The sequence below is a fragment of the Lytechinus pictus genome, chromosome 11, assembly GCF_037042905.1.
Source record: "Lytechinus pictus isolate F3 Inbred chromosome 11, Lp3.0, whole genome shotgun sequence".
NCBI classification, from domain to species: domain Eukaryota; kingdom Metazoa; phylum Echinodermata; class Echinoidea; order Temnopleuroida; family Toxopneustidae; genus Lytechinus; species Lytechinus pictus.
Window position 1 is genome coordinate 4,199,899 of NC_087255.1, and position 23,647 is coordinate 4,223,545.

General features: G+C 35.2%; 1 protein-coding gene across 1 annotated transcript; it reads right to left on the bottom strand.

Annotated features, from left to right (window-relative positions):
* Window positions 1–1,531: 1,531 nt before the first annotated feature.
* Window positions 1,532–23,640, bottom strand: LOC129270712 (armadillo-like helical domain containing protein 1). Its single transcript, XM_054908032.2, has 12 exons — window positions 23,346–23,640; window positions 20,042–20,323; window positions 18,922–18,990; window positions 17,874–18,040; window positions 16,724–16,920; window positions 14,943–15,027; window positions 12,042–12,161; window positions 11,259–11,331; window positions 9,737–9,866; window positions 8,867–8,944; window positions 5,455–5,536; window positions 1,532–4,624 (listed from the first exon to the last, which is right to left on the bottom strand). Exons 2-12 carry the CDS (start codon window positions 20,239–20,241, stop codon window positions 4,605–4,607), a joined length of 1,221 nt encoding a protein of 406 aa, XP_054764007.2. The 5' UTR covers window positions 20,242–20,323; window positions 23,346–23,640; the 3' UTR covers window positions 1,532–4,604.
* Window positions 23,641–23,647: the final 7 nt, after the last annotated feature.

The following is a 23,647-nucleotide window of genomic DNA, read 5'->3' on the forward strand; positions in this document are numbered from 1 at the left end:
TAATCCAAGCTGTGGGGAAGTTACAAATTGATGCAGAGGTTCGAGCCCTGGTCACGTCTTTCGGATGGTGACGTTAAAGGTCGGTCCCAGACATAAATAATCATAATTTATCTGATTGATACACGTTTGACAAAACTCAAATACACACTTATATCATTACGAAACTTTGTGTTTAAAAATGGATCTCCTCTGACACCCCAATTTCAAATTCCAAGCTACTTTCACTCGCCCCCCCCCCCCCCCATCCCAATATCAACAAGGAATGGTTATCCTTAAGTAAACAACCACGCACTCTCCCAGCTAATCCACCTTCCCCCAAGGAGAAGTGACCTTCATAAGGCCTGGCAGAGAGGGAGAGAGAGAGCAAGAGAGGGAGAGAGAGGGAGTTAACTGGGGGTGATTTTTTTAAAACTTATTGTTATTTCGGCAATTGTGGGTCATTTTGCATCGTTGAAAATTTCAGTTCGATCTCCATCTAAATTTTGAATCTTTTTTAGACATGCTAATGTCCTAAAACAAATAGAATACAAATATATTCTTTCAAGATTACTGTCAGCCAGGAAGCTCTGAAGAGTTTGTTTATACTATTATGTAACAAGGACAGCTGCAATCCCACTCCATGCCGTTCATCAGCCTGATGTGGTGGCATGCACAGTGTTTTATCAGCTCTTATCAGCAGCTGCAGTCACTAAATCGACCCCACCCCAGTTTAAACGAGAGAAATGAAACTTTCCCCAAAACTGAAAGTGGGGTGTCAATACCCCACTTGAGCTCCCATTGACTAACACGCAAGACATTATCAGCAGTCAGATGAACCCCACCCCAGTTTAAACGAGAGAAATGAAGCTCTCCCAAAATCTGAAATTGGGGTTTCAAATACCCCACCTGAGCTCCCATTGACACAACACGCAAGGCAATGGAGTTCCTGTGTTATAAGCTGGTGGGGTATTTTTTAAACACAGGATTCTCGTAATGTACATGTAAGTTATCATACACAATTTTATACAAATAAATAAAGCATGTAAGATTTATATTCACATTTTCAAACTGTCAAAATTAATAAAGCCTACCCCAAATACTGTCTTAAATTTTTCATTTGGTATAAAACTAAAATGTTAAGGGGCAATCATTGTATATAGCTTTTTTGATATACTAGTATGCAATAACTTAATCTACATAATAAGTAATTAAAGATTTTTTTATCATTAAAACAAGACGAAAATTATCAGGAAAGAGCAATAAAGCTATCCAACCGTCAAAATAGCATTTCCAAAACAGAACAATTAAATGGAATATGATTAGAAGAAGATTAGAAGGATAGTCCAATAAAAGGTCATATTATTGAACCTTTACCAAAGGTTTGGACATGTTTTAAAATATCAGTGTGGATTTCACCTTTTGTTTGAAGATAATGCACTTGTGTTTTAAGACCTGCATCCCACTCTAGACAGTTTACATAGTGATTACATGAAGATACTAACTACAGGTATTGACATGAGAAAAATCAAGAACTAAACATTGTCTGTAAATCTTTTCTTTCAATATTTAATTAAGAAATATGAACAAACTATTCACAATATAAATATTTTACAAATAATTATGATATATTTATAAACTTATTTATTTACATATTTACAAAAATGAATGGTTTTATACATCATTTAATAGATCTGTTTTATACAAACAAAAGTAAAAATTTCTCCAACAGCATCATCATCATCATAGCTTTCAGGTATGTGTGTACCAAGTCTCATGAGCACTGAACGAAAACTAAGAAAGCAGTTTGCTTTGCAATAATCTTTCATGACTTAATGCCATAATATCCAACTACCATGGCAATGAATTACTTAGCTCTAGCTCAATGGATAAAATGTGTCTTGCGTGTCATCAATCCAAAGTGTGTGCCAAGTCTCATGAGCATTGGGCGAAAACTGGGGAAGTAGTTCGATTTGTAAAATTTGCAACCGACCAGCAGACTCTCCAGACAGCCACTCCAACCACACACTGACTCATACTATAAAGCCATTCAAACTTTATTTAGCAGGGTACAACTTATGCATGCCCAACATAGCAACACCTACTGCATGCAATCACCTTATGGTTATTTAGATATAATACCCATATACCAGGCTGATGACAAATTTATCTAAAACATTACTATTTTGGAACACAGATCTATTGCTTCATTAAAATCATAATTGCGCCCGATCTGTGCAAAGTGAAACTCTAGTTTAATCATTAATGAGAGTGTGATTTAGATAGAAATATGATTATTGTCTGCCTATTACTATAAGAGACTTACTTGGATCAAACATCCGACAAATCCTTTCATAAAACACTCCCAGAATTTTTTGTTTGTTTCTTTCTTTTAATAAAAATAATCAAGCCAAACTGAAATCTACAACTCATGAATGCACTTGAAAAAAACAGATGATATACATGCCAAGAGACCCATGCCTTGACCATTCATGCAGTCAGAATTCAAAATGATTATAAACTAAGCACAATGCATACATATAGTCACGTTAACACTAAAATCAAAATCTAAACTTGGTTAGAACAGGACAATGGGTGTCAATTTTATGGAAAAGTCACACCTGAATAATATAACTTTAAAGGCTATACCAAGGCATTAATCCCATTTTTTATATCAAGAACTGCATTATGGTTAGAGCACAAAATGATTTTTTTTTCTCCAGTTTTTATAAAGAATTTAAATTCTTTGTATTTTGTGTATGTTAACAAAATGCAATTCTTTAAAATCAAGAATGACAAATATAAGGAAATTGACCAAAGGAGAACGCAGCTGGCCACACCTACAGAAATTTGGCATACACTGGCACTTGTCGGGTGTTCTAACGGCAAGTCCCATTTTATCTGACTTTAAGTGGCAATGCTTCTCACCCAATCGAAATTAAGGGGTTTAGTTTCATTTGGTCCAATGCCAATTCATCCAATTGCCAACTCATCTACTATCATTTGGTCTACCATCGGTTCGTCCAATATTTATATGGTCTAATTGCCATTTCATCCACTCAACATTTTGTCTCATTACCAGTTGGCCCAATACCCATTTAGTCCATATACCATTTGGTCTAATTAGACTAAATGTTATTTGGGCAAAATGAATGAAAATAAAACGAACATTAGACCAACTGGTTATGAGATGAACTGGTGATTAGACGAAGTGATGATTTGACCAAATGGTTGGTAGATGAAATGTTGATGGATGGAATGGCATTAGACTAAATAAAGGTAGACCATGTGGTGAGTGGACAAATTGGCAATTTTACCAATCAAGGAGAGGTGTCAGATCTGAAAACTTATTGGACAAAATGTTGATGGAACACTCCCAATGTGTAATAATCCCCAACATGATTAATGGAGTTAAAGTATTAATAAGGTTGCTATCACTGACCATGTTTTTAGGTTTTGCACTACTGGCATTCAATTTTATGAAAATATTCAATAAAATATCAATACAAACAAACATTTTTTAGGCATAAATTAGAGACATATGAGCACTTTATTCTAAACCTAATATAAAGTAAGAATACGATCTTCTGATTCAATATCAATAAAAAAACGATAATAATTCATTCACTTTTTTCAGTCTTTCATTTTTGATTTTTTTTTGTTAATACAAAGGTGACCAATTTCAATGGAGGAGAGTGCTGGAGCACACAGTCACACGCTTATTATATATTTCCTAAAAAACCTCCACACAACTCGCCAAAACTTAGTACTTAACTTCATTGCAATATAGAGCGTTTAATGAATTCCAACGGAGCAGTTGATCTCTGAGCTTAGCAAAGGAAGAACACGGGAGAGCGAGTCACTGATTTAAACCGACTATTTTGACCCGAGCTAATCAGATGCAAGGATTTCAGTAGCTTATAATGTTCAGTTGTCAGAGCAAAATCGCCAATTGTTTAATGAAATTTAAAAAATATGAGACCCAAAACAAAAATCAGAGTAAAGGGATTTCTTCTGGGGAGGGGAGGTTCAGTGAGGTGGAAGGAAGTAGTGTTCAAATTTCCTACACAATTACCCATCATGCAATGGGATATGATGTCATAATCCATAACTGATGATGAAGACGACACATGCAGGTTGGTTTACTTTCCCTTACTGGAATCTACTTGGACAGGTCATCTCTTGCGAGGCACTCGTTGGCTTTAATCTGTCTTTTATTTTCAAATACCCAGCATGCAATGGGATGTGATGTCATAGTCCATAACTGATGATGAAGATGGAACATGCATGATGTTTTACTTTCCTGACTTGGACGGATCATCTCTTGTGAAGCACTCGTTGGCTTTAATCTGTTTTGTAATTTTAGATACCCAGCATGCAATGGGATATGATGTCATAGTCCATAACTGATGATGAAGATGGAACATGCATGATGTTTTACTTTCCTGACTTGGACGGATCATCTCTTGTGAAGCACTCGTTGGCTTTAATCTGTTTTGTAATTTTAGATACCCAGCATGCAATGGGATATGATGTCATAATCCATAACAGATGATGAAGATGATACATGCATGATGCATTACTTTCCTGACTTGGACGGATCATCTCTTGCGAGGCACTCGTTGTCTTTAATCCATACCGTCCACAACTGATGAAAAGTAAAGGGTAGAAAGATATAGATAAGTCCTAAAGTTGGGGTTGCGCCATTCATTCCATAATAATGACTAATTTGCAATGAGCACTGGAAACAGCAGATCAAACTTAAGTTTAGATAATTCTTTTTATTATTATTATATTTATCTTCTTCTTTTTTTTCTTCGCTTTATTGGCATACCTGGAAATTAAAGGAAATGATACAATACCCCCAGCACATTACTCTTTTGAGAGAAAATATTATTTGTTAATATTGATATGATTAGTATTCACTATTATTATCATTATTATCATCATTGTCATCATCATCACCATCATAATTATAATTTTTTTCACTATTATATTATTATCATCATCATAATCATCATCACCATCATTATTACCATTACTATATCTATGAAAATTCAAGCCTCTATGGTTTTAAGACAGTTTGAAATAAAATAAAGCTCAGAGAAGAAATGCTCCCTGGATCACGTATAATCAATCATCATTATTGATAAGGAAATTATGTAATTTATTTCCATTTCCGATACCAAAAATACCCAAAAAACAGGTTTTGATTCCTTGAAGTTGATTTTACCAGTAACGTTTGTTGACAAAACAATCCCTTCCTCCATATAGAATTTCTATGTAATACATTTTTGCAAGTCAAAGATAGTGTCCCCTATGAGGACAAGTTTCATTTATTTTACTTCTGTGGCAAAATCAATATTTTATCTCTACAATGATTCATTTGTTTATGTATTTTCTCTCTCTTTCGTAAATAATGGATTCACTCCTTATCAAACACTGGTTTTAAGAGACAAAACAAAATATGTGACCTACTTCCCGGTATGTTGACCTTGTTTGAGCGAAGAACGTCCGCTTGCACTGGACTCATGACCATGTATAGACTCTCAGGGTTAGACTGTAGGGGGGAAACAAACATATACATTTTTAAGATAAATGCCAATTGTAGTAAATACTAAAGATCTCCAAATGAATATGAACAGATCCGATAAATTGACAAAACAAGGATTTGAATGTTTGAATGTTAAAAATACATATTGATTCTGGAAATAATTGTGTAGCCAAATGTTGGTTCTTTTTTCTAGCAATAGTAATACACTGTCCCGTATGTGCGATCTTCAGTGTGATTGCTGTTTAATCAAATGTATGAGATCTAGATCTATGATCATATGGCAACAATTATGCTTGATTTTAAAGACTTTCTCATGAAATACATGTTTCCTGCAACTACATACTGTTAGTTTTGATGTAGAACATTCATCACATACATGTATTACGACACAAAAGATATAAAGCTGCCTTGAAAAAACATAAAGAATGAAATGTACAAAGTATATGTAGATGAATCACCATACATGTACTTCAGGAATAAATACTGATTTTCTGCACAAAAATCATTCTTGGTACAATACCATGTAAAAGTCACAATGATTCATATTTTACAGCGTTAAAGGTATTGTTTAACTTTGTGAGCAGCCGATTTAAAAAATTCTCAAACCAAGATGAAACATGTGTACAAGTGCACGTATTAGAACTAATAAACCCTGAAAACAACCATTATTGAGAATGAAAAGCTAAAACTACAAGGCAAACCCCGATTTTGTAAATAGGCGTCTTACAGACGACTAAATAGTACACATAAGTGTATGGGATGAAATTAAGATGGTGTTTTTGGTCACTTTATATTTCAATTTTTGAAGCACTAAATAATTATTTTCCAATGCAATTTTTTCTGGGCTTCATTTTTGTAACATATCACAGACACAGGTGACAAGTGTGACCTTCTAGCTCAGATTTTTTTAAAGTCAAACCAATGTTAACCGATCACTTTAAGCCATAACTGAATGTTCAAACTTTACGCAAAACAGTGTCAATTGTTTGCCATGATCCTAGATCTAACATCAATATGTACATATAGTCGTTTCTTTCTAGAGCTCTGACAAAACAGTTACAAATTGTCAAAGAGCCAATTTTCCCACAACTGTACAATATTTAGCTTTAATTTAGATTTGATCCAATCATTCAAAATCACTTGAAACTGTGTAAAATTGCATTATGCATTAAAAAAAAACAAATCTGAAACTCAGTAGGAATCTGAATTTCATACATGTATTTAAAGTGGAACTGAGGAAGGAGGGGATCAAGTTATCTTTTGTTTCATTAGGCTGAATTGGACATAATTGGCTCTTATCTCATTTTCCTCATATTATTTCAAGCCTCTTTGTTTATATAACATTCATACACCTTCAATTCTACAGAATAATCTTTGGTATTAGAATTGTCCACTGTTATCTTTCTTTATATCATACATTTAATGTCCCATGACATATCTTGAGAAGAATCCCTGCATAATCAGTTTTGACAAATGCATTGTTCTTATAAATATGGCAAATATGACACTTCAAACTCTGTCATCACAAACTCTGTCATCACAGTTGAATGATCTTCATACAATGGGGTAAATGTAAGATGGCTATCATATGTCACTGCGTTTGATTTGATTAATTGAAGTTTTTGAAAAGATAAGGGATATCAATCACTGTCAAAGTAGCACATTAAATGGGGAGTTGTTCAACAGCATGATGACCTTGAAAACAATTTGTTGTCATTGAATTATTCATTCCCAGTGTTAGGTAGCTTTTTGATCTGGTAATTTCAAACATAGTTTTATGAAACTGGTATTTGTAATTTAAACTCCAAAGACAAAACTACATCAAATATAAATATACATACAATGGTGCTAAAAAAGTTAGTGAACTCCACCAGAAAATGATCATATTTAAAATTTTCAAGTTCTGCTATGTTATCGATATATAATGGTGAAGTCTGGTGATAAAATATTACATCCAATAAAGTGTGTTTCTCTGGGCTCGCCGAACATTGTATTATTGTTGTCTATGTTCAACACTCAGCATGAAGGAGTGCATTTTCTGGTGGGGTTCACTAACTTTTTTAGCACCACTGTATTACAATGATTGTTTTAAAAATAATTTCTGCATCGAATCAAACTATTGTGGTTTGAACTTCCTTTGTCAAACTCCAACCATCAATAGTTTGCAAAAGGGTTTCTCTAGTATAGATTTCTGCACCATCAAGACTATACATTGTATGAGTCAGATGGATCAGAGTACTATGAACTGATAACAAGACAAACCAAGGTCAAAACCCTATATTGTTCTGAAAACGACTTGTATTTACATTTCTTTGGCAACCCTCCACCATCTTGAAATAGCACAATGCCATGCACTTTAGATATCATCTGAAATCATTCTTTAGATATGATTCATTTGTGTGATAACATGAAACTGTAATATCTTAACAATATAACAAGAATATAAATGCTTTGAGGGCATTAAAATGCACTTATTCGAGCTGTAATTGTTCATATTATGCTACATGAACAGACAGCTACATGTATAATCAATTCTACAGTGTGTATTACAATTATTGACTTTCTATCCACCTTCTGTTAATCGTTTTCTTCTTCCTGTAAGTTCCCCACTTTATATTTTTCTCTCTTATCTTTTTTAATCTCTCGCTCTCCCTTCTTGTGGGAGTTGCTATTTTTTAAAGTAAGCTGAGGGAGTTTTTTTCCACTCTCCAATTACTTTCAGCCTACAAAAATAATTTACTTGTGAACACAAGTGAACATCCCCCAATAGACTGACAACAAAATATACTGATTATATATATATTTCACATTTCACATTTCAAAATGTACATATATATATACATATATATACTTTTATCTACATATATATGTATATATATAAATAAATAATACACAATAATCAGCTATCAATGAATATGAAACTAACTGAAGTCTCAACAGCATGCACTCAAGAATGATACATATCCTATTGCCAGACAAGGAAAAGGCGCTATATCGAATACTCAATGGATAGATGAACATGATTCAAGCTCTAAGCTTAAGATGAAGGTCTCCCACATTTCAAAATGTATTAGTGTTGATATATGTATATATATATATATAAAAATCTGCTATTTTTTTAACAATTGAAAAAAAAAATTATCAGGTATAAGTATATTTCAATTAGATTGTATATATGCATATGTTATTAATTATATCATTTGCTTATTATGTTATGCTAAGAAAAAAATGATTACACTTGTATATGCTTTTTTTTTAAATTGGAATGTGGAAATAAATAAATAAAAATAAAAAATACCAGCATTTCAATGTAATACCAAAAATGTTGAAGCTTACCATAAACATCTGATATAGTGTGTCCCCCATTGCTTCTCTGCAGTTTTCATCTACAATAGGAAATGTACTGACCAGGTACTGAAAGATGGAAAAATACATCAAAATAGCAAAAATTGAGTTTAACATTAAAAAATAACACTGATAACAAAAAAAAATAAGACTATAACCACTCCTAAAAATAAAAGTTTTATTTTCTGCTAGCATTTAGTTCAAATAAAAGAATAAATATGCTTTTAAAGGTCAAGTCCACCCCAGAAAAATTTTGATTTGAATAAATAGAGAAAAATCAAACTAGCATAACGCTGAAAATTTCATAAAAATCGGATGTAAAATAAGAAAGTTATGGCATTTTAAGGTTTCGCTTATTTTTCATAAAATGTTTATATGCACAACTCAGTGACATGCAAATGAGACAATCGATGATGTCCATCACTCACTATTTCTTTTGTTTTTTATTGTTTGAATTATGCAATATTTCGTTTTTTACAGCTTTGACAATGAGGACCAACTTGACTGAATCATATAGTATTAAATAATGCTAATCCCACATGTTCAGGGAGAATTAATCATTGTTTCACTTGACAATGAGGAGAAAATCAGAATATTTCAAATTTCATATAACAAAATACAAAAGAAATAGTGAGTGGATGACGTCATCAGTCTCCTCATTTGCATACCGAACAGGATGTGCATATAACTATTTTGTGAAATCAAGCGAAATTAAAAAATGTCATAACTTTCTTATTTTAAATCTGATTTTGATGAAATTTTCAGTGTTATGTTTGTTGGATTTTTATCTTTTTATTCAAATCAACATTTTTTCTGGGATGGACTTGACCTTTAAAGAGTTAACATATAAGTGTGACAAACCTCTAATGTGATACTAGCTTGTCTCTGGCTATCTGCATGATCCTCATTACCCATCGCTATAAGGAGATTGTGTACCACTCTGAGTTGGATGAGTTTCTCACAATTCTGGTGGGATTCCCTCGCTAAAATGCTACAAGATATAGAAACACTGGTTAAAATGACTGGCCCGATATAATGACACTAGAGGATGAAGAGAAACAAATCAACAATCAGGTGTTATATTTATTATTTATGACCTCGGTCCAAGTAACATTAACCATAGCAATTTAATGTGGGACTGATTTATATGATTGGTCATACACCATAATCTATGCAATCATTAGTAGAAACCGAGCCCTAGATCACTATGCTTTATGGTACAGGTCAAGGGGCCCGTAACAACAAGCTAAGAAATGATCGTAGAACATTTTTCTACCATTGATTACAATGACAATGTACAATCAATCATGAAAATCAAGCGTACAGACCTGCCAACCTCTGGGAATGAAAAACTGTATTCTGTGATAAAAAACTTATTTCATAATAAAATGCGTGGCGCACTCGCTCATCGCGGCGGCGCTCAAGCTGCATGCAAGCTAAAATGCGCACTGCTCTTGCAGATGAAAAAAAAAAACATTGTAACATGTGTACATGTATATCTCACCCTGGTTTTAACAAAATGATTGAAAAAAAAACAAGTTACCTGAAATGACATTGATCTAATGACCATATTTGTGTAAGTTTTATGAAATAGAGACATATAGAGATGATTTTTCTCAATATATTACGATTTTTATTTTTTTTTACAAAAACGTATTTTTAAAAGAAAAAACGTAGTGCCGTATTTTGGTTGCAAAAACGTACTAAATACGCCAAAAACGTACTGGTTGGCAGGTCTGAGCGAACGAATAATTGCTAACCTTGGTGTTACTGGCCCCAAATGAGCTTATAAAGGATGGTTGCAGGATCACTGGAGGAGGATTCATAATTTTGCATATAAATACATGTACAGAATGGACATATACAAGTTTATAGTTTATCAAATGTTTAAAAATGTTGTACAATTTACAAGTAAACTTTTCCCATCTTTCTTGTCAGGTTATCTATCTGTTGAGTGGTAAAATTTGTTCAAGTGCTTCTGATTTATAATCAATCTTCGGCAGACCTACACCTAGCTGCAAGCTCGGCAACAAGTACTTTCACATTATGCAGGGATGCCACTTGGAATAGATTTTTTTTATATGAAATGGTTGTTTTCTATGGCAGGAAATACATTGAATAGGTCTGAATTCAGACTTTATTCCGAAAAATGACATCCCCGGTGATGGGTTATTTCTAGTTATTAGGGAGCTTTAGATTTCCCAACATAGTCTGTCTATTTTCGATTTTTGGGGCAAATCAAAATTACCTGACTTTACCCTGACAGGACTAAACACAGTTTTTTAAAAATTCCCTGATTTCTTTGGTTTTGTCTGATGAACTAAAATTTTCAAATGATTGAAAGGAATTTTTATCATTGGATCATCTGTACTTTACTACTCACCCTGTAACTTTGGATGCTGATGCCTGTTGTACAAAAACAGCTAGAGGGCGCTTCAGGTCTGGAGCACTTGGATCTGATAAAGCAAATCAAAGTGAATCAATAATAATTTACATTATCAGGCATATTGAATGCATGCACTTTAATACTTTTAAGGTCTGACTAATCCAATCTGCGGGAATACATAATGCAAACAGATACAGTCAAATAATTGTGTTATGAATACAAAGCATCACGATACAGAATTAATAATAATAATAGCTGGATTTATAAAGCGCTCAGTGCATGTGAGGAATTAAACCTGCCGGGTACCCATTCACCTCACCTGGGTCAAGTACAGGAGTGTGGATAAATTTCTTACTGAAGGAAAACATGCCATGGCTAGTATTTGAACCCACGACCTTATGTCTGTTTGAAAGGCGAGAGTCAGAACCACTTGACCACGACGTGCCCATTTATAAGCTGTTGCAATATATCAATGCATATTGGTGCAACAGCATTCTAAATCAGTCCTCTGTGCAGAAATAATATGTCCCATATTCTCAAGAGCTTTCCATTATACAATGGTACAAAAGAATAGACTATGCAGATTTTATGAGCATAACTACGTTTTTTTCATGGAGTACACTAAAAAAAAAGTCCAATAAATGCATGCTTTTGGCAAGGAGCACTAAATTCATGCTCAAATGAAGTTCAGTAATAATTCGAGACATCTGCATAATCCATAGTTTTGTTCCTGTATTTTCAAAATAATACAAGCTGATAAAATGGAATATTGACTCTTACCATCGAGGATTTCTGGTCTTTGGAGTACCTCCTCTCTGGATGGAACCAATGCTGCTACAAGATTGGTCAGTAGCTGGTCCTGGATCTCATAGTTCATCAAATCTTTGATCAACTCAGTACCTGTGTGGGTGGGGGTGTGTGTGTTGTGAGGCAGAGAAAGAGGGGGAAGGGTGAGTTTGGTCATGAAATTGATAAAACAGGCATTTGACCTAGAAAGGGATGGAGTTTCAAGATTTTTTTGTCTCAAGGCTTTTTAAAGGTAAATGCTAGTTTTGGTAACGATATCAAAATGAGTTCGTACAGAATCCAATGAAATGACCAACAAAGTGTCTGTTTGTATAAAATAAAACGTATGTGCCAAAGGATTCTGGAAGAAATTGTGTAATTGCTGAGAAATCAGCAAATAAGCACAGGATTCGGGTAGAGCGTCAGGCCCGACATTCAAAGCAATAATTATACACTGTCCCACGTGCGCTTATCTGTGTTGGGGATCTTCAGTCTGAACATTTTTCAGCGTAGATTTCAAGATTTCACGAAGTTCAGTTTATGTAACTGTACCAGATCTAGATCCTCGTTGATATACTGACAATTAAGCCTTGTTTTACAGACTTTCTCATGAAATCAGTGTTTACTGCAACTACTGGAATTTCTCTTTAATTAAATTTCTCCAATATAAAAAGAGACTAGGGTCTAAACTAATGATCAAGATCAGCATGGCGTGGTCTTGACTCCATTGCTGGATCTAGTGAGCACTTGGGTCTACACCCACTTTGTCTGCTTTTTGTCTGGTCTCATCACATATGGTCTAATCCTAGATTGTCTACTAAACATATGGGGGCTGTTTCACAAAGATTTAAGTATGACTTAGAGTCGCACTTAATGCCGACGCGTACATGATATGAAACACGCAATCTTATTGATCAATACGCAGTAAAGTGCGTCCTCTTGGTATGATCTGACCAATGTGGTCATGCCTTTATACCGCACGCAACGAGGCATTTAAGTGCAACTGTAAGCCATACTTAAATCTTTGTGAAATACCCCCCTGGTCTAATTTCTATTTAGCCGATTGGCTACTTTTTCTAACTTCCAATTACGCTCCATCTGTTTCAACTAATATCCACTTAATCTCACACCACTTAATATATATTATTAGATGATCTGTTTTATGAACCAAATTTAAATTTGACTAAGTGCAAATACTATTAGTAGATGAAGAGGAAATTAGATCATCTGAGTATTGGAGTAAATGATAGACCAATTGAGTGTTAGACCAAGTGATGGTTGGTCCAAACGGAAATTAGACTAAACTGAAAGTCCAAGTGGGCTCAAACTAGTTCTGAGGTGCGGCGAGTGAAGAGATTGTCTACTCATCATTACAAAGGTTGATAGTCCAAATATAAAATAAGGTTTGATAGTACAACAAGTGGAATGCCTCTGGCCGTCTCACCTGCATCACGCGATTCAATATAGCAGCAGTGCTGATTTTGAAAACTACTATAACTCGCACAAGATGTTCAGTGATACTTGGTTACTCGTATTTCCACGTTTTATGAATTAGACCAATACACTTATAGAGATATGATGGCAATTCAACAAATACCCCCAACGTGGCCAAAGTTCTTTGACCTTACATGACCTTTGACCTTGATCATGTGACCTGAAACTCGCACAGGATGTTCAGTGATACTTGATTACTCTTATGTCCAAGTTTTATGAACTAGACCAACACACTTTCAAATTTATGGCTGTAATTCAACAAATACCCCAATTTGGCCAAAGTTCATTGACCCTAAATGACATTTGACCTTGATCATGTGACCTGAAACTTGCACAGGATGTTCAGTAATACTTGATTACTATTATGTCCAAGTTTCATGAATCAGATCCATAAACTTTCACAGTTATGATGGTAATTCAACAGATACCCCCAATTCGGCCAAAGTTCATTGACCCTAAATGACCTTTGACCTTGGTCATGTGTCGTGAAACTCATGCAGGATGTTCAGTGATACTTGATTAACCTTATGTATAAGTTTCATGAACTAGGTCCATATATTTTCTAATTTATGATGACATTTCAAAAACTTAACCTTAGGTTAAGATTTTGATGTTGATTCCCCCAACATGGTCTAAGTTCATTGACCCTAAATGACCTTTGACCTTGGTCATGTGACATGAAACTCAGGCAGGATGTTCAGTAATACTTGATTAACCTTATGGCCAAGTTTCATGAACTAGGTCCATATACTTTCTAAGTTATGCTGTCATTTCAAAAACTTAACCTCAGGTTAAGATTTGGTGTTGACGCCGCCGCCGTCGCCGTCGGAAAAGCGGCGCCTATAGTCTCACTCTGCTATGCAGGTGAGACAAAAATGAGTAATGGACTATACAGACCCAACTTTATTTTCAGTCTATTCAGAATAACAGACCTTATTTCATTTCGGATTCAGTGACCTTTAAAATATCTAACTTTGTTTCATGTTCGGAATAACAAACCTTCGGACTGAGGAACATCCATAAATTGACCTTCAGAATATTGATCATTCAGAGTTTTCGAATGATATAGACATTTATAATGCGCAAAAACATAGCCACCCTATTTCACATACACGTGACAACTACAAGTTTGGCCTTGAAATGTTCTACTGATCTACAGCCTTTTAGGGCCTTTGAATATTCGTCATTAGCCTTATTTTTCACTGGAATCATCATTCAAATTACAATTTTTTACCGTGTGAAAGGGCAGTTAGTTTAGTTGGAAGATTGCTCCATAGATGGGGAGCAGCTGATGCAAATGTGTGGTCTCCCCATGACCGTCTAGTTTGTGGAATAGAAATATCAAGAGTCGAAGTCCCAGAACATACAGAATAATGAGATGAACGGAAGTAAAATACTTACCTTCAAATTGTACTTCTAGATGATAGGACCTCAAAAGTGCTACGGTGGGTTCCACAATATTCGGATTGGCATGCCCAACTATTTTCTGTAAAATCAAATTAATTTCAATTCAAACCACATGCTTTAGAAAGTTATTTTCTTATAAAAACGAAGAACTGGCAGGTGTCTCATTGAAGCTGTTACTTACAGATAACTTTAAGCACCTTTTTACACACGACTGGTGACCCTTTCTTGCATTCAATTATATATCCCTATGCAGCTGACTTAGCACCTACATGTAAGAACGTGTTCCAGTCATGCATAAAACAAAGCATTAAGTCATGTGTACTTTTAACAGCTTTATGAAACACCCACCAGGAATTATGTTTTTTTTGTTTAGAATTAACATTTACAAGATGGCAACACATTTTAATTTCATTTACTCCAATCTATATATGATACCAAGTACCCGGAGGGGCCACTTACATTGACGAGTGGATACCATGCGCGACCAAAAAAACATGTAAAAAGGATGTCTTTTTCAAGATAGGGCATGTTACGTACGTAACGTGATAAGGGTGTCAAAAACACAAAAATAATGAAAAAAGGGTATCTGTTTTGCTAGGAAAGCTACGTGTTTAGGGTCAAATTTGCGGGGATGATGCAACAAAATTAAAATGTTGTATAGAGGATGTCCTTTTGCCCCAACACTACGTGTTTAGAGTCCCGATTTGCGCGAGGTGAGGAAAGTGGGGCCGTATAAACCAAATGGTGTGTAAATTAGGTAAAACCGACGACCGACGGACGCGTGACACAACAATAAAATATCGCTGTATACTTGTTTAGGGGTTCATTTCAGGGAATACTTGCCAAGAGTATAGTTTTGTTTCCAATACTTGTTAAGGGTAGGGTTTCAGACACCAATACTTGTTAAGAGGTGCATTTTCAGAACATGGAAAATACGTGTTTAGGGTGCTTTTCGAGACCCCGTGGTCGCGCATGGTATCCACTCGTCAATGGAAGTGGCCCCCCCCCCGGGACCAAGTATCAAAGCGCAGTTGAGTATACGCACATAGTAACTGCGCTATATAAATGGACATATTATTATTATTATTATTTATCTAAAATAATGATTTCTGGGGCCCGCCTTAGAAAGAGTTGCGATTGATCCGATCAATCCTAAGTATGGAAAGCCAGTAAATTCAACATATAAAAATACAGGTCTGTTTTAAAAAACATTAGATATGAATGTATATCCATAAATTCATTGATTTCTTGACAATTTGGTGTGTTCTTCTTTGTTTGCAAAGGAAATTTTGCAAATTTCCTGCAGAAAAAATCATGACACTGATGGATTTCCATAAAGTTACGATTGATTGGATCTATCGTAACTCCTTGTAAGACGGGCCCCAGATCAACCAATAAAGGCATTGTACATTGACCAGCAAAAGCTTCGCAGCTCCCATTCTGAACAAGATCTGGATGCTGTATAATTAAATGTGAGGGCAATAAGAAAATATGGATTGCTTTAATATGACCTAGTGTAGACCCTACACAAACTTTGCTAATCTTGTGGTCTCAGGGGGCCGTTGCATAAAGCTGTTCGTAAGTTAAGAGCGACTTTAAGAATGACGGGTGAACCTTTCTCACGCGCATAACCATCGCCAATGAATACACCATTTATCACAAGAAAGGATCACCAGTCGTTCTTAAAGTTGCTCTTAACTACGAACAGCTTCATGAAACACCCATTGGGTAATTTTCATACTTCATATAGTTCTTGAGATAATTCTGTTCTATACCTGCACTATCCTTAGGGTCTGTGCAGCCATCTGCTGAGCCTTAGGTGAGCTGCACGGCAAGAGGGCTATCAGGCCTTTATAGACCTGGGACTGGAACTTAGGGTTCCCTTGGGCCAGGTTCTGAAGAAGACTACGAGCGCATTCTTGGGTCTCTTCTGATTTGGACCTAGCCAGGCATTCAGCAACAGCTCGAATACCTGGAGGAGATGAGAAGATGAGAATGAAATATTATGTAATGATGTGAATAAAGGTGCAATCATAACTCTTAGACATAGAGCCTGAATAAAAGAAAATTATATACAATGCAAGTCAGCCTGTATTGTATGCCTGCACCAGGCCAGGTATTGAATGAAAAGGACAAATACTTTGGTTGGCATTTAGGGTGTGTCCTAGAGAGGACCCTTCAATCGTAAGACTGTAGGCATACCATGCAACCTTGTATTTGGATTTTATATGCATTATGCGAACCTTGTATGTGAAGTCTGAAGACAGTATTGGAGTAAAAACTGAACTGAGGTATGAAGGAGATAATAATAAAGTGATAGTAATATACAACTGATTCCCTTTCTCTACACCTGTGTCTTTATTTTGTGCACCGGATTATTTCAACAAAGAACACACAGATTGTCACTTGGAAGAGCACTTCAGACCTTTTTCTTTTTTTCAATTATGCATGATTAATTATTTAAAAAATGCAGATTTTCCACAAAATTCCTACATGTACATTTGTGTTTTTGTTTATATTTCAATACATCATGCCTAATAAATGCAAATAATCAAATTGTGAAATAGTTCATTTACACCTATAAGGTCCAAAATCTAAATTGATTGCTTGGATGTACTTTAATGCTTATGATTTTGTATGTATTATTTAGTTTTCATTATCATTTCATACTTATGCAGCATCTATCAACATAAGGACAAATTCTTTGATCTGATGAGAAAAAAATAGGTAATAACTCTGTAACCTCACACCCAATCAACACCAAAAAGGTGTCAAATTAAAAATTGCATGCTAACAAAAAATTTTGTCAAATAGAAAACTTGCCTTAAAACTTATCACAAAACAATTATATAGGGGGTGAATCAATACCAACCCCCCCTCCCCCTCCCCCAATCCTTTTATGATTAAAAATACTCAATAACTTACCATAACTCTCGCAGATGAGTTCCTTATATTTCCGGCCTGAGTTGGCTATGCACTGGAGAAGAAGAAGAGCTTGTGTCTTGTCTTCTTCCTTGGCTTGCTTCAAACCTAGTATCTCAAGGACTGTCATCACTCCACCTACCTCCAAGAACTCGGCAAGAAACTTGTGTCTAGGAGAGAGCAGCGGTTGACATAGGGAGATATGATTGATATTTAAGAATTGAATGTACCTGTTTGTGCATACACGGTTTGCCATAGATTTACAGTTTGGCTTAATTTTACGATTGTTTGTATAGTATAGTACAGGGCCCAGAATGTACAGGACTAAAACAGACAATGGTAACCCTGCTATACACATATAAGAGTTTGAGGCAGGGTAAAAGTTACACTGGAACTTGGGGCAATTCAGCCCCTGAATGTTTTTGAAAAACCCTGGAAAATAGAACGAGCCCAACAAAATCATACTTCATTGCATTGTTAAAGCTTATCCTAGATGTTGCAGATTTAGGCACTAAGTTGTGAAAAAGTAGCCCTAAAAATTATTCTCCTATTTTTGGTCTGGTTTGGAGGTAATGTCATGATCAAAACATATAGCTCTTTAATCATTACAATCCAAGTTTAAAACCAAATCTGGAAGTACCAACTAGAGATCATAACAGAGGACACAGTATTAAACAAAATCTATAGCCATGATAAAAACACAGACAAATTCTTTTTATATACATGTATGAATACAAGAAAAGGAAAGTTTGACCAGTGAAGTGTCGCAGTCCATACTGTACTCAGTTTTTCCGCTGCTTAGATTCTGGAAAAGTGAGCAAACAAAATTTCAAAGTGAAACAGATGCATAATGTGCCTGCATTCAGAATATAAACTGAAAATTATACTGCAGGCCTCAAAGTTCAATGTTTTTATGTCAAGGTCACTTTTCTCCATTACAGGAAACTTGGAAAATTCAAAGGGGAACCAAATATTATATTTCTAATGAAGAGTTCTAATAAAGAGAGAAGCTTAATGTTAAATGAATGCTTGGCTATTTAAAGATACTTACCCACTAGATGCTGATAGGAAGATAGTCATGGCCTGAAGCTGAAGATTTAAACATGTGCCTACCATATATCTGTTTGAAATATTGGTTAAGAGAAAACTTCATTCTGACTGGATTTACTGCAAGGTGTGTAGTGATGTAGACAAAAAGTGAAAAAGTCCAACCTATCAGAATTTGAAAATGAAAGAAAGCATCGACCCTTTGCATCATAAAAGGAGATCTTTTATGAATTTTCTACTTGACACATGACAGGGTTCCAACAGAAATTTGAAAAAAAGAATTCCATAAATTTTCCATGACTAAATTGCTGCTTTCCATGACTTTCTTTCTGGCACGTTATGATGGCCTCCACCTATCTCCTCACAGCCATCCATTCCACCCACTATCTTGACATGTACATCTACATGTATAATCATTTAGTATATATGGGCTGTTCCTGACCAGGGTACCATTTTTGTTTCACCAACACCCAAAATTCAAACGTATCTTGAACACATGACTTTTCCAAGACTTTTCACAAATTTTCCTGATTTCCCTGACTTACTTTCCATGACCACACATTTTTCCAGGATTTTCCATGACTATGGGAACCCTGCATGAGTCTATCAATTATACTGGTAGGGGCAACAGTATTATGAGACATTGGGAAGAGTTTTGATTTTGAATTAATGGTTTGAAAAAATAAATGAAACTGTAAATTTTTACTTGTCAGACACGCAAGTCTTTTAAATGTACCAGTCGGTGACACATTGATAGACATTGTAAGAAATAAATAAGAGTTTACAGTGGTGGTTTGAATTTGTAGTTTAAACAATGCATTATTGAATTTCATGAACAGAAATGTGTTGCATACTTGCAAAGAGGGTGCGTTTAGAAAACAATATGAACAAAGACGATCAATCAAAAAAAAATACATCTTCATTTCCTCTATATGTATTTATAGCAAAAGGTCATTTTCTTTTATTTACAAGCAGTGTTCAGTAAAAGAAAAATGCTTCCATCAATATAACATTGCGTAATACATGAATTCTGCATAAACTATGGTCAAGAGATTGTAGGAAACATTTACAAGTGTAATGTTTGGACTTCTTTGAATACGTTTGACTTTGTTTTTCAAGGATACGTTAGGCGGAGCCAGGCAGTCAACCTTGCCAAGAATAAACTCGCACCTTGAGCAAAGCGAGCTTCGATCTCTGGCCCGGTCTTGTTCTGGTTGTTGAGTACAAATTCCTGGAGAATCTGAGCCCGGACGGATTTGGACCCCTTATCCCATTCTCTCAGCAACGAGAGCATGTTGCTAGTTGCTGTAGTTGCGGACGCCATTTTGAGCTCAACCTGCGGATATGGTTAGTTACTGTTCACTGGTTGACACACATGGGTCGATTTCCTTCTTGAAGTACAGTACCTTTCAGGAAGAAACAAGAATTAGATATAAAGGATGAATGCCATAAATAATCTCCAGTTTGTAATGTTAGGTACCGGTATTAAAGTACATTTCTCTCACTCATACCATTTTGAAAGTGAGGGTGATTATTATCATTAGAAGGGGTTGGTGCAGTAACATAGATCAGCAGACAGAAAGGCTTTGAGAACACAATATTTACTTTGTGTATTTAAGCTTGTTGGCCCATGACTGTGTGCTGGATATTTGGGATGTTTCAAATCAGTGATCTTTACAATTTACTACTTGTTAGAATGTCTTTAATTGCAGAAGTGCATAATTTGTGATGTTCTTACTTAAAACTGGGGAATTTCAAGATTTTTTTCATACATTTCAAGGATTTGTGTATACAAAGGTCTAAAAATTTGAGTAAGAATTAAGTTGGTTTTTAAAGGAATGGACAATTAAAGGCTGCTGATGCATTGTTAAAAGTTTGAGCAGTAATCAGGCCTATAGGGAGACCAGATGATTTTTCTACTGTAAGCATTTCGCCTTTATTCTTGCATCTGCTTAATAAATTTGACAATGATCAAATCACAAAAGTAAATTTGGACAATCCTTCAAAGAGATAAAGCCCTACAAAGCTGTTACAATTTTCTGTTATTTTCACCCCATGTTTTATTTAGAAAATAGTCACTGGGCCCCCACAAAAACGGCCTTTATCTTACTATAAAACTGTCAAGTTTCGCTTTCATGCTTGGACATAAACAAGTTAGAATTTCATAAGGTATTCTCTCTCACATAATTCAAAGTCAGGATAAACTGTCAGATTTTTTTTAATAAGGAAAAAATGAATCAGTGATTTTAGATTCCCATTGAAAATTAATGGGAAAATCAAGAACTTTTCATAAAAATAATAAGCATTTCCTATTTTTCAAATATTTTTAGTTTTTCTATGACTAGACCTAAATAAAATTCATTGTTTTCATGCCAGTGTGTAAAAAATGAAGACCAGATTGTACTCTTTTACATGGTACCAAACAAAAAAATAAAAACAGGTTCAACTGACAGATTTAAGTTGGAAACTAGCCTAAGGAGGCAAAAGGTGGAACATTTTGGGGGTCATCATTCAGCACAACCATTGTGGTTAAATTTTGGGAGATGTCGATCTATCCCTCAAGTTAGGCATACACTCCAGACTCCACGGCTTTAGGGGACTAAATTGTTTGCATGCAAAACTAAGTTCTTCTTCTTCCATCGAGTACAGTAAAACATACAAACACACCCCCACACACAAAGTCAGCATATACATGTATACATGTACTAGCTGCTGCATGCACATGGCCTGCACTGGCCTCCTGCCTGTGTGTGGCAGGCTACTAGCTAGCTAGGCATGTATAATCCGAGCAGAATCTCAATGGCCCAAACAATCTCCCATGATAAACAGTTTTCCACCAAAATCATCACAAAATCGGCGGGAAATTTTTACAGTTACATGTATATTATGGATTCTCAGATTACTGATTTGGTGATGTAATCAGAGGAGCAAGTTATTGAGTTTTCGTTTACTAGAGAGCCGTGTTGTGATCGGTACGAACTTGTAAATGGGATGAGAGATGCCTGTGAGTGGGCCGTGATGTTTCATTTAAGTTTTACAATGTTTCACTTTTGGAATTTTATTCACTTCTAAAACATTTTAGTTTTCTAACAATCTGTAAAATATATTTTAAAAAGCCCCAAATATCATTAAGATTTTTGTTAGATGATTGGATGTTTTTGTTTGCTTGAAGAACTTTTTTCCACTTTCTTTCATTTTTCTATCTTTTCTATCCTTCTTTCTTCATCCTTAATTCTATCCTTCCTGCTTGCCTTTTTTGTTCCATCTATCTTTATTTCCAATCTTTCCTAGCTTTCTTTCCTGATCCTTCCTCTGTTAATTTTTCTTTCTTTCCTTCTATTATTTTTTATTTCCTTCATTCTTTCTTTCCTTAAACTTTTCTTTGCTTCCTTCTCCTTTCTCTCCTTTTTCTTTTCGATCTTTCTCTCCTTCCATTACTGTACTTTCTTTCTTTTGTTCATTCTCTCCTCCCTAAGGCTTCATTCTTTATCCTCTTTTTTTTTTCTATTTAATTCTTTTCCCTTAAATCTTTCCCTTCACTGTTTTCTTATTTCTTTCAAAGAATGAAGGAAACATTTTTCTTTCCTTCATTCTTCCTTTCTGCCTCCTTTTTTCTTACTTTCTTTTTTTTTCTTTCTCTCCTTTGTCTTTCAAACATTCATTCATCTATCTTCCCTTCCTTTCTTTATCATTTCAAAGAATGACCGAAACCTTTCTTTCTTTTATTTGTTCTTTTTCCTTCTTTTATTCCAACTTTCTTTCTTTTTTTTTCTTCTTTTCCTTGATTTTCTTTACTTTATTTCCCCCTTCATTTTTTGCTTTCAGTTTCTCTCTCTTTCTTAACTCATCTCTTTTCTTGAAAGTTTCTCTCTCTTTCAAGTTTCATTCTTTCATTCACCCTCACTTCCTTTTCTTTTAATTTTTTAACATTAGCCTAGGCCTAATTGTGTAGCTTTCGCTGTAATTTTTTTATTATTTAGACCTGGCTCGGTCGATCGGCTCTTGCATCATGCTTTGTCGATTGTCCCATAATCCATATTTCATTTTGTGAAATCTGGTCACCCTGAATCACAGTCAAACACATGCCCAGTAACATCAATAATGACAATATTGCAAATGTTTGGATGGACGCACCCTTGAGGCTATTACAGTTTCTGATACATGCAATTCTTATGCACACATTGCCAATATAAAAAACACGATACTATGATACAATCGTCCGAATTGCACATGAGATAAATCCCGAGTTAAGGCTATCGAATATTCAAAACATTTGTGCGAACTTCGAATTGGTAATCGCGGACTTCTTGGTTTCCTTCCTCTTCGCTTAATGAAGCATATACTTGAATTCGTAGTGAAGTATTCAAATAATTTGTTTTCTCATTTAAATTTCAAACTGTGAATAACTAGGCATGGTTCTTAACTCACCAAAATATAGTCAGTGGATGCCAGGCAAGCAGCGGTCGAGTACGTTTCCAAAGAAACGTGAAGCTTATCTAGATTTTCCTAGCACTGCGCATGCGCGTACGGCCCTCAAACAGCTGCAGCGGTGATCCAGTTACCGCATTATTAGGAAAATTTATGCCTGCGCCACCGGGGTAGAAATTCATGCAATCTCGCTCAAGCTCGATTAAGTGGGCGTGTAGTACCGGTACCGGTAGTAAGTTACATCTGCACAGTCAGTCGGACCGACCTCTATCATTCATAGCAGTTTCACTAAAATAGAAGAA

Coding starts and splice junctions, on each gene's coding strand:
- LOC129270712 (XM_054908032.2), bottom strand. CDS start 20,241: ATGGCGTCCGCAACTACAGCAACTAGCAACATGCTCTCGTTGCTGAGA. Junction 16,921..17,873: donor ACTCATCTGCGAGAGTTATG/GTAAGTTATTGA, acceptor CATCTCCTCCAG/GTATTCGAGCTGTTGCTGAA. Junction 8,945..9,736: donor AAGCTAGTATCACATTAGAG/GTTTGTCACACT, acceptor TCCATCTTTCAG/TACCTGGTCAGTACATTTCC.